General features: G+C 39.1%; 1 protein-coding gene across 4 annotated transcripts in view; it reads right to left on the reverse strand.

Moving 5' to 3' along the window:
* The window catches only part of LOC111156572 (PC4 and SFRS1 interacting protein 1), a 42,247-nt gene extending 25,438 nt beyond the window's left edge, over positions 1–16,809 (reverse strand). For 3 of the 4 annotated variants that reach the window (XM_022517555.1, XM_022517557.1, XM_022517558.1), the window contains exons 1-3: positions 16,676–16,809; positions 15,928–16,144; positions 12,723–12,799 (exon numbers count right to left, since the gene is read on the reverse strand). In XM_022517555.1, coding sequence (XP_022373263.1) covers positions 12,723–12,799; positions 15,928–15,999 — 149 coding nt within the window. In that variant the 5' untranslated portion in view covers positions 16,000–16,144; positions 16,676–16,809. Of the gene's footprint in view, positions 1–12,722; positions 12,800–15,927; positions 16,145–16,667 lie in introns of all 4 variants that reach the window. The other variant, XM_022517556.1, reaches the window with a different exon arrangement.
* Positions 16,810–17,042: the final 233 nt, after the last annotated feature.

The following is a 17,042-nucleotide window of genomic DNA, read 5'->3' on the forward strand; positions in this document are numbered from 1 at the left end:
CATCAAATTACTCACAATTTTTGCTGTTTTGCTTGCACATGAAGGCACTGTTGAGTACTGATTTGGGTATATTTTTAGTGAGCAGGCAAATTCACAAATATGGACTCTGTGAATGATGAGACTAAACTGTATGTAATGGGAGATATTCTCCAGAACAGACCCCTTATAGCTCCTACATCAGCTGGTCCTGCAGATATCAGTCAGTTCTATAAAGGAAGACGCACTGTGCCTGTGAGTTTTTGGTGATGCTGCTTGACATACATGTATTCGTCAAAGGAAAAGGAAAAGCAGATTACTACTCCTCTCCTCTAAAATGTGCTTCAATTTAAGATTATGGATTATTATTTAAGTATATATCACAAGTTCCTTATCTGGTGAAATTCTTTTAAGAATTAGGGACCAAATGATTACAGTTAACACTCGAGTATTTCAGAAGGCTTTAGGATAAAATTTTAATTAAAAAGAGACTTAGAGGGTGCCTGGGTGGCTCAGTTAAGTGTCTGCCTTCAGCAGGGTCCTGGGATCAAGGCCCTCATCCGGCTCCCTGCTCCGCAAGAAGCTTGCTTCTCCCTCCCCCACTCCCCCTGCTTGTGTTCCCTGACTCTGTCAAATAAATAAATAAATAAATAAAATCTTTAAAAATAACAAAAATAAAATAGAGACTTAGAGCTCTATTTAAATGTAACCAGTGCATATAAAAGCCAGCTTTATAATTTAAATTCTGTAATTTAGGAATTCTCACTGTATACATGTATTTTTAAATGCACATTGATTAAAGCAAATTTAAATCATTATCTCATTTGATTCAGAAATTCAGCCTTTTACTAGGAATCATTCATTCCTACCCATCATCTCTAATTAGAAAAATTAACACATTTAATTAAAACAGTAAAACAATTCTTCCTACACAATGTCTCAAATTCCAAGTAAATAATTTGAGTTAAATATCCATCAAAAACAAATATAATTCTAGTTAGAACAAAGCTATTCAACACAAAGTCTCTTACAAAACCTCACAAGAACAACTTAGAAGGCCGAAGATGACAAGAAACACAATACCATCAGAGACCTAGAAGCTGGAAAGAAAACTGAAAAAAGGCTGGATTCTAAGCAGCAACGTACAAACACAGCACCATCCCTTCCAGTTCAAAATGCCCGATGGGCTCAAAACTGGTGGCATCAAGAACTTCCAAAAGTGGAAGGGATCTTAAATACTTAATAAAATTATAGAAGAGTGTTTTAAAACTTCAAACATGGGGCATTTTTAGATATGACTTTAAACCTAAAAGCTATTCAAAAGAGAAGACTGGGGTTGCCTAGGTGGCTCTGTTAGTTAAGCATCTGCCTTTGGTGAGGGTCATGATCCTAGAGTCTTGGGACTGGTCCCATGTCGGGCTCCTGGTTCAGTGGGGAGCCTGCTTCTCCCTCTGCCTGCTGCTTCCCCACTGTGCTCGGCTCACTCTGACAGATAAATGAAAAAAAAAACGAAACAAAAAAAAAAAAAAACAAACAAAAAACAAGAGAAGACTGATTCTATCACAATGTTATTTGGTGTATAAAGGTTTGAGAGTTCACTTTATGTGAGTTATTCCTCTCTCCTTAAAACAGACAGTCCTTACTTTGCATGGCAGCATGAGACTATAAAAATGACCCTGAAAAAACAAAAAACAAAAAACAATGACCCTGTAAAGGGGCTCAGTCGGTTAGGTGTCTAACTCTCGGTTTCAGTTCAGGTCATGATAGGTCATGATCTTAGGGTCCTGAGATTGAGCCCTCTTGTCAGGCTCCACATTCAGCAGGGAGTCTGCTTGAAGGTTCTCTCTCTCTGCCCCTCCCCCCACTCACACACATAAATAAAACTTAAAAATAGACAAAGCAAGGCAATCTTAATTAACAGGGGAAAAATTATGATCATTCCATAATTTTAAATTGTCAAAACTATTATTTTTGACAGCAATAAGACATGAAAAAATAATAAAATACCTATTTAGTACATTGTAATTTAAAACATTATAAACATTGAGATTGAAGTGTTTTTCTTTGTGAAAAAAAAAAAAAAAAAACTCAGGAAGAATAGTTTGAACAGTTCTTACCTTCTTCTGATCATATAACTTATATATGGAGTGAGCATATTTTCTATGCCTTGGCGAATTGTCATATTCTTTTCTAGGTCTGATCAGCTTCCAACATTTTATCCTTTGCACTTCCAATGTTGTGAAATATGTCTAGTGTTTTTTGTTGGCATCACTTCCTCTGAGACATCTTCATCCTTTTTATTACAACCACTTTCCTCATTTATGTTGCTAAGCTTGCCTTCACTAAGTTCCTCTGGCTGCACACACAGTCTCTCCAAACGCAGCATGTCTACATTTGAAGGTTAGTTTTTATTCTGTAACTCCACTTACATTTGGTTCAAATTTCATTTCTAGTGTTATTGTTTCTTTGCTGCACTTTCATCTTTTTTGGCCAATTCCCTATATTGTTTTTTTTAAATGTAACCTGAGTGGGTATATCACTGAGATAACCATTCAATACCACTACTACACTCTCATCTATGTAGGATCTGAAAAACAGATGCACAGTGACCAATCAACAAGAGCCTTTGAAAAAAGTGACATGCTATGCATCTGTTACTTACATTTTGACCTGTGGACTGAACAGTTAGCAGCAAATTTTGTGGTTTATGCAATTACAGTTAATATTCTAGGGTATGTGAAATTTTGAACCATGTTATTGGGGGACTGGTGCTAAAATTTAACTAAAACATGGTAACCAAACTTCATGCATACTGGGCCTGTACCCTTCTCTCCTCTTCATGCTTTGACCTTAAAATTCTATTTTTATTAGAAACCAATACTGCTACTCTTGCTTTCTTTATGACTATATCATTACTTGGTTATGTCTAATTTGAGCTTTGTCTCACAAAGTAAGACACAGCTAGATTTTTTTTTTAAGATTTTATTTATTTATTTGTCAGAGAGAGTGAGAGAGCGCATGCACAAGCAGGCAGAGTGGCAGGCAGGCAGAGGCGGAGAGAGAAGCAGGCTCCCTGCCGAGCAAGCAGCCCAATGCGAGACTCAATCCCAGCACTCTGGAATCATGACCTGAGCCAAAGGCAGCAGTTTAACTGACTGAGCCACCCAAGCATCCCAGACACAGCTAGATTATTAATCCAATCTGAAAGAATTTTTCCAATCTGAAAGTCTTAACAGAATTCTAGTCATATAATGTAATCTTTATATTTGGTCTTATTCACATCTTGTTTTACATATAACTTTTGATTATGCTTGGATACCTATTATTCTTACTTTTGCTGAATAGGACTTTTTTTTAAATAATATTTTATTTATTTGATAGAGACAGCTAGAGAGGGAGCACAAGAATGGGGGAGCTGGAGAGGAAGAAGCAGGCTCCCTGCTCAGGGAGCTGACGTGGGGCTCGATCCCAGGATACCAGGATCATGACCTGAGCCAAGGGCAGAAAGTCTAACGACTGAGCCACCCAGGCACCCCTGCTGAATAGGTTTTTTAAAAATTCCGCCCCTCCATCCTCCTCTAAATTCAGATTTCATGCTCCACTTTTACTATTCATTATATTCACAGTATAGCAGAATCTTGAACAAAACAGTCTGAACAGTGCAGGTCCACTTATGACGGGGATTTTTTTTAATAGCATTGTAAATGTATTTTCTCTTCCTTATAATTTTATTTCATTTTCTCTAGCTTACTTTATTGTAAGAACACAGTATATAATACATATAACATACAAGATATGTGCTAATTAACTATATTATCAGTAAGGTTTCCAGTCAACAGTAGGCTATTAGTAGTTATATTTTTGGGAAGTCAAAAGTCACTTGCAGATTTTCCACCACATGGAGGGTCAGTGCCTCTAATGCCCATGCAGTTCAAGGGTCAAGTGCATAAGTCATACTTAATTTGCATCTCTATCAATATACTAAAATTTATTTTTTTTTATATTTTTATTTTTATTTATTTGACAGAGATAGAGATCACAAGTAGGCAGAGGCAGGCGGGGGGGGCGGGGAGCAGAGAGCCCAATGCGGGGCTCGATCCCAGGACCCCGAGATCATGACCCAAGCCGAAGGCAGAGGCTTAACCCACTGAGCCACCCAGGCGCCCCTCAATATACTAAAATTTAAAGAGATGTTCAATATCATTAATCATCAGTAAAGTGTAAATCAAGACCACAAGATACTACCTTCACACCCACTAGGATAGCTATAACAAAAAAGACAGATAACACGTCTTGGTAAAGATACTGATAAATTAAAATCCTCATACACTGCTGGTAGGAATATTAAAATGATGCGTGGCTGATTTGACAATAGTCTGGCAATTCCTGAAAGGATTAAACATAAAGTTATCATTTGACCCAGGAATGCCACTCCTATAAAAGTAAAAATATGTCCCTGCAAAAACCGGTACACACAAAACTTGTATTCATAACAGCCAAAAGCAGAAACAATCCAAATGTCTATACAATGAATAAATAAAATATGGTAGATTAATACAATGGAGTATTTGGCAATAAAAAGTAACAAAGAACTATCACATAATACGATACAGATTAGCCTTGAAAACATCATAAATGAAAAAAGCCAGTCATTAAACACCACATGATCTACAGTTCCATTTATATGAAATGCTCAGAACAAGCAAGCAGATTAGTGACAGCCATGGTAAGACAGGAGACAGAACTTCAGAAAAATGAAGTATCTGCTAAGGGGCAGAGGGTTTCTTTTTGGCACGATAGAAATGTTTTAAAATTGTGCTAATGGGGCACCTGGGTGGCTCAGTGGGTTAAGCTGCTGCCTTCAGCTCAGGTCATGATCTCAGGGTCCTGGGATCGAGTTCCACATCGGGCTCTCTGCTCAGCAGGGATCCTGTTTCCCTCTCTCTCTCTCTCTGCCTGCCTCTGCATCTACTTGTGATCGCTCTCTGTCAAATAAATAAAAAAAATATTAAAAAAAAAATTGTGCTAATGGCTGCACCACTCTCTTGGATATACTATGTATCGAATTGTATACTTTAAATGGATGAATTGTATGATATATGCATTTTATCTCAATAAAGCTGTTGAAAATATTCTTTAGTTGAGTACCTCTCCTACCAAAGAAAACAAAAATGATTCATAATTTTACCAACTATAGACAGCCCCTGTTTCAGTCTGCTTTTTAGTTGTATGTGTATGTACTAATACATAAGTTAGATGTATGTACTACATACTCATCCATACTTTTTCAAATTAAAATGAACATGTCTTCATGGTAATAACTACTAACAGCTACATATTTCACTGAATGGCTATCTCAAAACAGACTGCCTATTGTTGGACTACTTTCTGTAACATATTTTCTATTATAAAAATAATGCAGGCATAAAAAATACTGCTCAATCTTTGCATCTATCTTCATAACGTATTCTCAGTAGAATTGCTGGGTCAAGGAATATGCTCAAGACTAAGGAACCCCTTAATCAGACTCAAAAAACCATGGAGGAAAAAAGAAGAATCCTCCCACATTCTCACTGTAATAAAAGAAAAGATAATTATGGAACACGATGGAGGTGTTAGCTATTGCTCTAGTGGTAATCGTACTGCAATATAGAAATGTATCAAATCATAGTGGTTATCATATTGCAATGTGAAAATGTATCAAATCAATATGTACACCTTAAATTTATACATTTTTTAATGATTTTATTTATTGAGGAAGAGAGGGAGTGAGCAGGCGTTTGTAGGGGGAGCAGCAGAGGGAGAGCGACAAGCAAACTCTGTGCTGAGCTCCACAGCCTAACATGGAGCTCTATCTCAGGACCCTGATAATCTGAGCCAAAATCAAGAGTCAGACACTCAACCAACTGAGCCACCCAGGCACTGCAAACTTACACAACAGTATATATGTCTACTATATTTTAATAAAAAAAAAAAAATAAATTGGGGCGCCTGGGTGGCTCAGTGGGTTAAGCCGCTGCCTTCGGCTCAGGTCATGATCTCAGGGTCCTGGGATCGAGTCCCGCATCGGGCTCTCTGCTCAGCAGGGAGCCTGCTTCCCTTCCTCTCTCTCTGCCTGCCTCTCTGCCTACTTGTGATCTCTGTCTGTCAAATAAATAAATAAAGTCTTTAAAAAAAAAAAATAAATAAATAAATAAATAAATAAAAGTACATGTCCATGCACCCCCCCCACACATACACAGGATTCTCCTTGGGGATGCAATCCCACAGGTCTGATGAAGAGGATTGAAATTATCGTTTAGACAGCCATCACGAGTCCCCACGGGCACAACCTGATGTGGCTATGGCTGATTCATTCTTCAAAGCAGCCCATTTTAAAACGGCATACCAAAAATAAATAAAAGGTTTTAAAATTGAGATTTAAAAAAAATAAAATGACCTACAGATCTCAAAGAAAATACATCAAAACATTAACATGTCTGGTGGTCATTTCTAAAAAACAGGAATAAAAATGACTTCTTTCCTTTATAGGAAACTTTTAAAAATTTTAACAATGAAATGATACATGTTAATTCAGAGTTACCCATCAAATTCCAGAGGTGAAAAGGAACTTAGGTATCACTAAAATCCTCATTTTAAAGATGAGAAAACTGAAGACCAGAAGAAGGATTAACTCATTCAAGCAAGATCATCTAGCTATTAAACAGCAGAGCCTCAACTTTGTACAATCTTCCTTAAGAGGGTTTCAGGGTTTCCTTTATAAGTCTTTGAAACACCTACTAAAATACTGATACCATATTCCTATATATATGAACTCTGACTTTAAATACCAATGTCCTTGCCCTTAAGAATCAAGGCTGATATAAAATGTCCTAAGAAAATAGCAAATTGGGGTGCCTGGGTGGCTCAGTTGGTTTAGGAACTGCCTTTGGTTCAGGTCATGATTCTGGGGTCCTGGGATCGAGTCCCCTGCTTGGCAGGGAGTCTGCTTCTCCCTCTGACCTCTCTCCTCTCATGCGCTCTAACAAATAAAATAAAATAAAACAGCAAATTGGGGGGCCTGGGTGGCTCAGTCATTAAGGTCTGCCTCTGGCACAGGTCATAATCCCGGAGTTCTGGGATGGAGCCCTATGTTGGGCTCCCTGCTCAGCAGAAAGCTTGCTTCTCCCCCTCCCACTCTCTCTGCTTATGCTCCCTCTCTCAGGGTCTCTCTGAAAACAAAGAAATAAAATCTTAAAAAAAAGAAAATAGCAAATCATTAACAGCTGGCCCTTGAACAACATGGGAGTTTGGGGTGCTGACCCCCTCCATTCAGTCAAAAATCCACAAATAACTTTGTCTCCCCTTAAACATAACTACTAATAGCCTACTGTTGACCAGAAGCCTTACTGATAAGTCAATCAACACATATTTTATATGTTACATGTATTATATACTGTATTCTTACAATAAAGTTAGGAAAAATGAAACATTATTTAAAAAGTCATAAAGAAGAAATACATTCACAAATACTATAAAAAGTCCACATAACAGATTTGCGCAGTTCAAACCCACGTTGTTCAAGGGTCTGAACAGACGGATCCCTCACCAAAGCTCAATTATCACACACCTGGGGCTCTCCACCTTTAAGGCAAACCAGAGGTCATAAGTAAAAAACCAGAAAGCTTACCAGAGCTGAAGATACAAAGCTCAAAACTCATTTAACTGTTGCCAAGCAGTACTATTAAACAGCCCTATTTCTGGAAACACCGATTCTAACTTGCTGCTTCATTCCTCCATTATTATTAAATCACAAAATATGAAATATACTGTTTTATAACTAGGCTTCTATTTTTTTAAAGATTTTATCTATTTATCTCACAGAGAGAGCATGTGTGCATGAGCATAAGCAGGCAGAGTAGCAGGTAGAAGCAGGGTCCCCACAAGGAGAGCCTGACGTTGGGCTTGATCCCACAGTCCTGGGATCATCATCTGAGCCAAAGGCTAATGCTTAACCGACTGAGTCACCCAGGCGCCCCTATAACTAGTTTTTATAACAGCATGCATTTATTTGTTTCTTTTTTTTTTTTTTTTTTTAAGATTTTATTTAATTGAGAGAAAGAGATGGTGAGAGAGGGAACGCAAGTGGGGTGGGGGAAGGGAGAAGCAGGCTCCTCACTGAGCAGGGAGCCCAATGTGGGGCTCGATCCCAGGACCCTGGGATCATGATCTGAGCCAAAGGCAGATGCTTAACGACTGAGCCATCCATGCGCCCCTCTTATATGATTTTTAAAGGTTTTATTTGTCAGATAAAGAGAGAAAATAAGCACATGCCAGGGGAGCGGTAGACAGAGCAAGCAGAGCAGGCAGAGGGAGAAGCAGGCTCCCCACCGAGCAGGGAAACCAATGCAGGTCTCGATCCCAGCACCCTGGGATCATGACCTGAGCTGAAGGCAGCTGCTCAACTGATTGAGCAACGCAGGCGTCCCAGCATGTGTTCTTTTTAACAGCCAACAATTCAAGAGACAACTAAATCTGTATCTGTGTGCCATAAGCCTGCTGGTATAGAGAGAAATAAACAGTATAGGGCCCACACCAACACGTGCAGTTAGTTATGGCTAAAGTACAGAAGCTGCATAGAAGAACAAGCAAAGAAAATAAAAACCCACCCTACGATTTCGTTTCTTTACTCCTTTGTCATGGACAGGTTGCAAAAAACCGCCACCTCCAGATTCATCTTCACTCCTCAAACTATGTATCAGGCTGGTTTTAAAACAGCCTGTGGTAAGTATTTTTTGGGTTCCTAGACTGAGGATCCAAATTCTTGTATAACGATAAAATCAGTTAAGGAGATAAATTCAACTAAGTAACATCTTCATTTAAATTTTCTAGACTTTAGAGATAGACCTGTGAGAGTATTTCCTTAGTAAGCGATAGCCATTAGCAAAACTCAAACTGCATTTCAAACAATTTAACACAAGTATTAGTCTTTGCAAAATAGTAGGTTAACGTTATCTTTAGTAGCTGGCATTTATTATTAAATGCATAGTATGTAGTATATCTTGTTTCATGTAGTGTATCTTTATACCCCAAAATTCTGAAGTAAATTATTCCCATTTTACAAATAAAAGGACAGAAGGCTAAGTACCTGTCCAAGGTCATGTAGCAGGTAAATGGCAGTCAGAATTCATAAACTGTCTTCTGATCTAGTTTTCTTAAATACTATATAAGTGTTGGTTAATGGACAGCAAATTCATAATCAACAAATGATTTTATCTATCACCAAATATCTACTTAACAGCTACTACGCACCAGCCACTTAAGTAAATGATGACAAGATAGACAAATGTCCCTGCTCTCCAAGCTCTTCACTTGTGGGTAAAGGAAAAAAAATTTGTCATCATAGCAATGAAGAAAATAAGTATGAAAAAGAGGGCATGAGCTAAGATCTAAATGACTTTGAAAAATCAGAAGGCGTTTCCCAAAAAAGAAAAAAATAAGGACGGACCTTAGACAAGAGAAAGTAGATTTATGTAACAGTGAACAAAATGTGGTGAAGTTGGAGAGGTAAGCATAGGCTAATTCATACAGTTCTTAATACACAGCATTTGTAGATAAATTGTGGGAGTTTTATGTTGGTAGTGTTAATTAGGAAGTCATTGAAGATTTCTGGACAGGGAAATGACGTGATATGACAATCTTTTTAAAGATTTTATTTATTTGAGAAAAAGAGAGAGAGAGAGAGAGAGAGACGGCATGAACAGGAGGGAGGGGCAGAGGAGAGAGAGAAGTAGAATCCCCTCTGGGCGGGAGCCCAGTGTGGACTCATCCCAGGACACTGGGATCATGACCGCAGGGGAAGGCAGATGCTTAACCAACTGAGCCACCCAGGTGCCCAGGTTAGGACACTATAAGAGTAATTGTGGCATGAGCTGAAGCTGTAGGGGAGGAGACAGGGAAGACCGGATAGATCATAATGCACTGTAAAAGAAAAGAATAAAACTTGCTAGCTGACTGCTCATGGGGAGGAAGGGAAGAGACTATAACATGTAATCAAAGATAACACCACAACTTGGCTCCAGCAAAGCGCTGGGTCCTTGTTAGTCTCATTTACTAAGAATCTGTCTTGAATGTTAGTTTTAAGATACTTAGCAGATGGTCACAGTTGGTATACTAAGGGCTCATTATTGTCTAATATTAAAAACTCGACTGCTAGATGAATTTACTGTGAATGTCATAAAATGCTAAGAAAAACCAAAGTTTCTACATTAGAGCAAGAATGAATGAAGCTCTAAAATGGTTCTGCACTAAATTCACATTTTAAAAATATCTTAAAAAAACCTTAATCTATAAATCAGTTACAAATAAGTATAGTTTTCCAAATTGCCATTTCTTCTCCCATGGTCTTCCCTTCCCATATCCCTAACTATGGGCTATAGAGAGCTTATAGAATATACTCTCATTTATTATGCAAAATCCACACTGAAAGGTTCCCAATAACCACCATCCCAATTTAGGGGGTGGGATGCAGCAAGACAAATTATCAGAGACCTAGTCTCTAAAAATTAACCTTAAATACAAAAAAAGTTAAGTCACCAGACCAATGGAGGTACAGCAGCCCTGCCTTTCCAAAGATAAATGGTATACTTATGTTAATACTAAAGCACAAAATGTCGCATATTGAAATGAAAATTTAGTATTAGCTTACTTCTAAAGTTATATTCTAAATCCTTGAACATATTCCAATTACTTGAATATTAATAATTGTCTTCATTAATCATTAATCATTCAGAACCACTTTTTGTTAGTAGCCAAACAATGAAAATTTGGTTATTTGGTGTTGTTTCAAAATTTACAGATATTTACAATGTAAAAATCTTCATTTTTAAATGCTGGGGGGGGAGGTATAGTCATTCCCCTAAACATAATATAAAAATAAACTATGTGTCCTGTGAAGCTATATATAAGGCCACATATGAAAGTATATAAAATCTGTCCCATTTCAGAAAAATCACATTTAAAGAATTCTAAACTTATAAAACTGAAAAATTCTAAGGAATGTCTACTCACATTACTACAGTGTTTCCAAACTTCACATGCATCAGAATCATCCAGAAGGCTTGTTAAAACAGATTACTGGGCCCCACACCCCAGTTTCTGATACAGTAGTTGTGAGGGGGGGGTCCAAGAATTTGCATGTTTAAAATTCCCATGTGATGCTGGTGCAGCTTGACCTATTACCACACTTAAGTTACTACTCCAATACCAAGTATACAAATTTTTCATCAAAAGACACCTTTTCCTATTAAATTTATGCGAATATTTTAAATGGTAGATTACCCTAGTGAGTGAGAAATTAATCATTTCTTACAAAACTTAAGTTTTTATGTTTAGGATATACCTAAACCTGACTCAAAGTAATTATGAAGGCAGATCCAATTCTAGTCTCAAAACTGCATTAAAAAAATAATAATTATGCAACACTATATAATACCGTTAATATGACATGTCCAGAATTGGCAAATCTACAGAATGGTTGTCTAATTCTTGGAAGGAGGAAATGGAAAATAAAACTGCTAATGGACATGAAAATAAATGTACAGGGAGGCCTGGGTGGCTCAGTGGGTTAAGCCTCTGCCTTCAGCTCGGGTCATGATCTTGGGGTCCTGGGATCGAGCCCCGCCTCAGGCTCTCTGCTCACCGAGGAGCCTACTTCCCCCTCTCTCTCTGCTGCTGCTCTGCCTACTTGTGATCTCTCTTTCTCTGTCAAATAGATAAATAAGATCTTTAAAAAAAAAGAAAATAAATGTACTAAAACCCACTGAATTACATACTTTAAACAAGTGAAACTTTACTATGTAAACTTCATCTCAATAAAGCTGTTGAAAGAAATTATGTGAAAGTTCCTAAGGTAGCTAAGCAACACTAAACCAAATGTTGCCATTGTAGATACTGTTAGGAACACATAATTCTAATTAGCTATATCAACAACTTTGTTTCTCCTGGTCCAAAGTAAACAAGCCTACTTTAGCAAAATTATTGCAAATTTTAAACTTCAAGTCCAGAGTCAGCAGAATTACATAAACAGTACTTCTAAGCCTGTTAAATTATAGGTATGTAGGATATCACACACCAAAATCAATGAAACAAGCCTTGGAGTAGTCCTATGCACCTAGAAGTATCAGCTCAACAACATTTGGTTGCAATTTCTGAAAAATTAATTTGCTCTACCAAATTGGTCCTCTGCCCCCATATCCACCAGGGGCAGCAGAGCAGTCGCAATGGCTCTCAGGACTGCAGAAATACAAATGAGAGAACTATCCAGACTTCTTCTCACTCTTACCATAATACACCATTTCTGTGGTTAATATCACCAAAGCCTAGAACAAGGTGCTAGGCTGTTCTCATGAAAAGCATTTAGTATACTAAATATCATTACCAAATGCGCTGTTAAGAACTTTCTTTATATACTTTCATCTATCAGTCATTCTTCTGGTTGCTGAGAGGATCCACATACATCCTCCTTTTATAATTAAGGAAACATCTATTCCAATGAAAGTTAAACCTGCAGCATCTAATTTTTCTGCCCTAAAAATATATTTTAAAAGGGAAACTTGAAGACTTTTTCCAAAATTCAAAGATGATCTTAAAGTTTCCTATTACTACTCTTATTTTCTCTGTGAGGTAATCTCTACTTGTTTTTCATTTTATGCTAAATGGCCCTCCTAAATTAACTCTGATTTGCCTTTAGAGCTAAAAGGACTTACGTCTCATGAGTTCCAAAAAAGAAAATGGGTAGTTTGTTTGTGGGTGGTTTTACAGCTCCATCAGGAACTTCATCTACCTAAAAGAAAGATCAGAAAAATTAACATCTTTTAAATCACACACACCTCAACACACCAGAATAAAGTGAGAACAAGACTTCCAAAAAGGATCTGATAAAAGTAGACCAGTTCTGTAGGTCATAATCCCTATCTCAGTTCTGAAACCCAAGAAGTTCTAAAACCCAAAATATTTCTCAAAACTCATTTCATGGCAAAACCTGGACTGACAATGAAGGTACTTCGTCATTTCTTTTATCCACCAGTGTTTCTACTGATGCTTCTCTGCAAAAATACTGTTAGATTACCATGTGCCATTCTAGAAGCCTACCAGGAGCAAAATATATATCATTATGTACCACAGATACCTCAAATTCTGAATTTTTAAATATATCTGACCCGGAGTATTTCAGATAAGGGAGCCCAAACCCATTCAAAAATCCTAAATGGTATTTCTGCAGGGAGGCTATACAAGTATCAGAGTAACGTAAAAGCAGACACAAATGAAAGTTACAAGCAGTATTTCCTAAGTTTGAAACACACGTTCTAGAAAGATCTTGCACCTAAAGATGGTGCAAATCATCTTTAGGCTAAATCAGATGAAGTGCTGTTCCTTTTTCATTTGTCAATCATTCTTATCAAGTAATGAAGAAAGTATCAGGCACTATCATGTCTAACATATCTGTTATACTTGTTACTTTCTCTTAAGAATAAAGGAGAAGCAGACCTCAAAGGTAAAGCCATCAGGCAGTAATATCAAGTCAGAATTTAACATTTCAATTTTTTCATTACTTAACTTCCTAATAACATTTCTGTGTCACAACCTTCCTAATTTCAAAGACATTTTAAAAAATCAATTAGCTTTGTTAAGAACAAAGCAGACCATCTGAGGACCTACTATGCTCTATATGCATAACCATGTTGAAAAAAAGATGGTGAAAGTGATTTGATTGTTATGCAGTCTGAAGGTTTCAGACATCAACATTATCATTATCAACTAACACTCTTAGGGACTTTAATTTCCTCACCTATACCATCATTATACTTATATACAAAGTCCTTAGAGCCCTTAAGGGATACTTTCTGTCAACCCAGTTCATACGCTTCCTTCTGCTAGCCAACAGTTTTAAATGTGCAGTACCTATGGAGTTTAATAAGCATTAGGCAATTTTTAAAAAGTTGACTGTAGAAAGTTATTACTGATACAGGATTATAAGAACATGCAAAACTTAAAAGAAAACTTAAAGTAGTTTGAAATATAGACACACAAAACATTAATATCAAAATATGGACAACTGTCATCTTCACAGACGATAATAAATACCCTAATCTCTCTAAAGCAAAGACATAATTTGTTAAGACTAGAGAAGACAGAAAAAGGAACATAATTCTCAGACACAGACAGTATCAAACCAAAATCAGCTGCCTATAAAGAAAAAAAGAAGAAACAAAAATTTCCCATTCCAATCAAGTGACCTTGTTGAATATAGAACTTATTAACGAAGGAAAATTCTGGCCCTCCTAAGGCTACTTATTCTGCTTTTAGCAGTACCAGCTCTTAATCATCTAACACAATGAAGCATGTGGAGAAGACAATTTGAAAGAAAAGTAGATAACTTTTCAAACATTTTCATTTGGCTCATAAATGTAATATAGCATCGAAATGTGAATACAGATATACCCTATAACCTCAGATTTTATAACATGTCAAAATAAATAAGGATGTTAAAACCATTGGAAAAAAAAAAGTATCTTGGAGGGGCCTTAAACCTGCTCAACTTCCCTCTCCTCTATTCAGACAAGAAAGAGTGTTTTATAAGTACATGACTGCATACTAAGGACTGTGGAGCACATGAAGAAATTCAGTTTATGTCTATTGCCCTCAAGAAGCTTACAATTTAAGAAAAAAAAAATCTTATAATCTATTTGGAAATCAAAGCACACACCTAAGAGTTTAAAATGTCATCACAAAGGAAACAGATTAGAATGTCAAATATATAGATAAGAATTATGAATAAGGATTGTTCAAGATAAGACTCCAGTGAAAAGGCAGACTTGATAGACTGTGGGGAGGGGAGGATCTTTCCAGGTTTAGGAAGGAAACCTGCAAGCAAGAACTGGATGGGAAAAACCAAGAGAACAGTAAACATTTTATACTTGGACAGCAATCGGCAAACATACTACATGATTTTCTGTAACCAATGGGTATGCTTTCTCCCAGCTGACATAATTAAAAATACAGGATTTAATTGTCTTTTAGGAAATACACCCCTCAAAGAAGAATAAACTGGTGGAAATTACAACTTAATAATATCAAGTTTATATTTAAAAAAAATATTGAGCATTCTAATCTAATAGATCTCAACAGTTTTTTGGTTCTATCATGATCTTAGAACCTGAGTCCTACCATAAGCTAACAAAAAGACCTCTTTTTCCGAAAATGGCATTTAGGTATTAGTCTCAATTCTTTAAATGTCACAAAAATCCTGGGCCTTAATTACCTCTCTGTACCACTAGATGTGAACCTAGCAATCTGCTCTTCCGCCTATGGGAAACAAAGAGGTAAAACAACTTCTTCAAGGTCATAAGGCAAACTTAACGAATACAAACATAAAAATAAATTTACAAAAAACTTATTGTAAAATTTTCAAGAATATCCAGTCCTGAATCTCTATATTAAACAAGCGAACCCAGAAGGTCTCATCAACTACAAAACATAAAAAATCCCTATGAAACCAATTTAATCACATCTTTGACATCTAAGAGTCTGCATAAACTCCACTGATACTCTGCCTTTTACTCAATATTTTTAAAATGTCAGTGCTTCATTAAACGGTAAACAAAGTCCAACCTTGATTATTTTCACCTACAATGGAACATTTAACTGGCATCACGTTTAACTATTTCCTATTAAGAAAACCTGCCCAAGTCTGTCAAAAACAAACCCACAGGGAAACTCTTAAGCAGAAACACCTGGATTTTGACAATTCCACGGGAGATTCCCGGGCAAAAAACTAAAACGAAAGGTTACAAAAGAGTCCAAAGGAAAGCGAGGGGGAGAAAGAACCCGAGAACAAAATTAAGAGAAAGGGTAGAAAGTAGGCCCCTGGGGAAGGTAGCACCGCTAAATGCGAAGGCTAAAATCACTTACTCGAGCTGGCCAATGAGGATAACCTTTCATCTTGGCGAAGATGAGGTCTCCAGGTTTGAAATCGCGAGTCATGTTTCGGGGGCGAGGCCGGGGGTCTGAAGCCCAGGGAGGAGGCGCGGCGGTGCGGACGGCGGGGGGATGCCGGCGGAGGGCGGACGGGCGCCCAGGCTCCCCGGGCGGCGGGAGGGGGAAGATGCCTCCGGGCGTCTCGACGCGCCTGCGAGGGAGAGCACCGAGGGCGGTTAATGCTCAGAAACCCGAAGGGAGGGGCCGCACGGGGAGGCCCGGGGGAGGGGGAGGGGAGGGCCGACGAGAGGTGGGGGTGGGAGAGTGAGGGGAGAGCCGCCTCCCGCTCCTCCCCCGCGAGTGCGCGGCCTCCGCAGCCCGGGAGCTACCCCTCCAGGCTTCTGCAGGTCCACCGCTCGACGACGGAAAAGACGCCACCACCTGAGGCTGAGATGCTTCTCAGCCCCCGTTCCCCTTTCTCCCGCCCCATCTTTCCCCTGGCTTTTTTCTCCGGGCTTAAGCTCCAAGAGGGAGGGAGTCTGGGGAGAGGGAAAAAGATGGCAAAGGAAGGGGGAACGTCCCCCTCCCATCCACACCGGACATCTCGCCCAACCTGCTTCCCGACGGTCGCAGCCCCGGGCCGCCCCTCTGCTCCCGGGCGGGCCGCGGCCACTTCCCCGCTACAGCCAGGAGCGAGGCCACTGAGGGGGGGGGGCGGGGCGAGTCCCCGCCGCCCGCTCACCTGCCGGGGCCGCGGGCTGTGAGGCTGCGTTGGCGGGCCGGCCGCCTCTGCCCGCGTCCACGCAAGCCACCTGCGCCACCAGCTGCCGCAGAGGCGTCTCAACGGCTCCGAATCGCAACCGCCGCCGCCGCTGCCGCCGCCGTCGCTGCGCTGCTCCCGCGCGGCTCCCGCTCGGCGCCCGCTAGCACTGGGGCGGGACCAACGGCGGGCCGAGGGCGGGGGGACAACGCAGCACCCGCCTGAGGTGTGGGGCTCGGAAGCGGAACTTCGGAAGCCGCTAGATCCCCAGCTTGGCTTCTGCCCGACAGTTACAGCCAAGCCGAGAGAGATACTGAGGCAAAGGAACAAATAAGTGGGAGAAAAAAGC

Source organism: Enhydra lutris, unplaced genomic scaffold (assembly GCF_002288905.1).
Source record: "Enhydra lutris kenyoni isolate GAN:26980312 unplaced genomic scaffold, ASM228890v2 scaffoldscaffold47, whole genome shotgun sequence".
Classification (NCBI taxonomy): domain Eukaryota; kingdom Metazoa; phylum Chordata; class Mammalia; order Carnivora; family Mustelidae; genus Enhydra; species Enhydra lutris.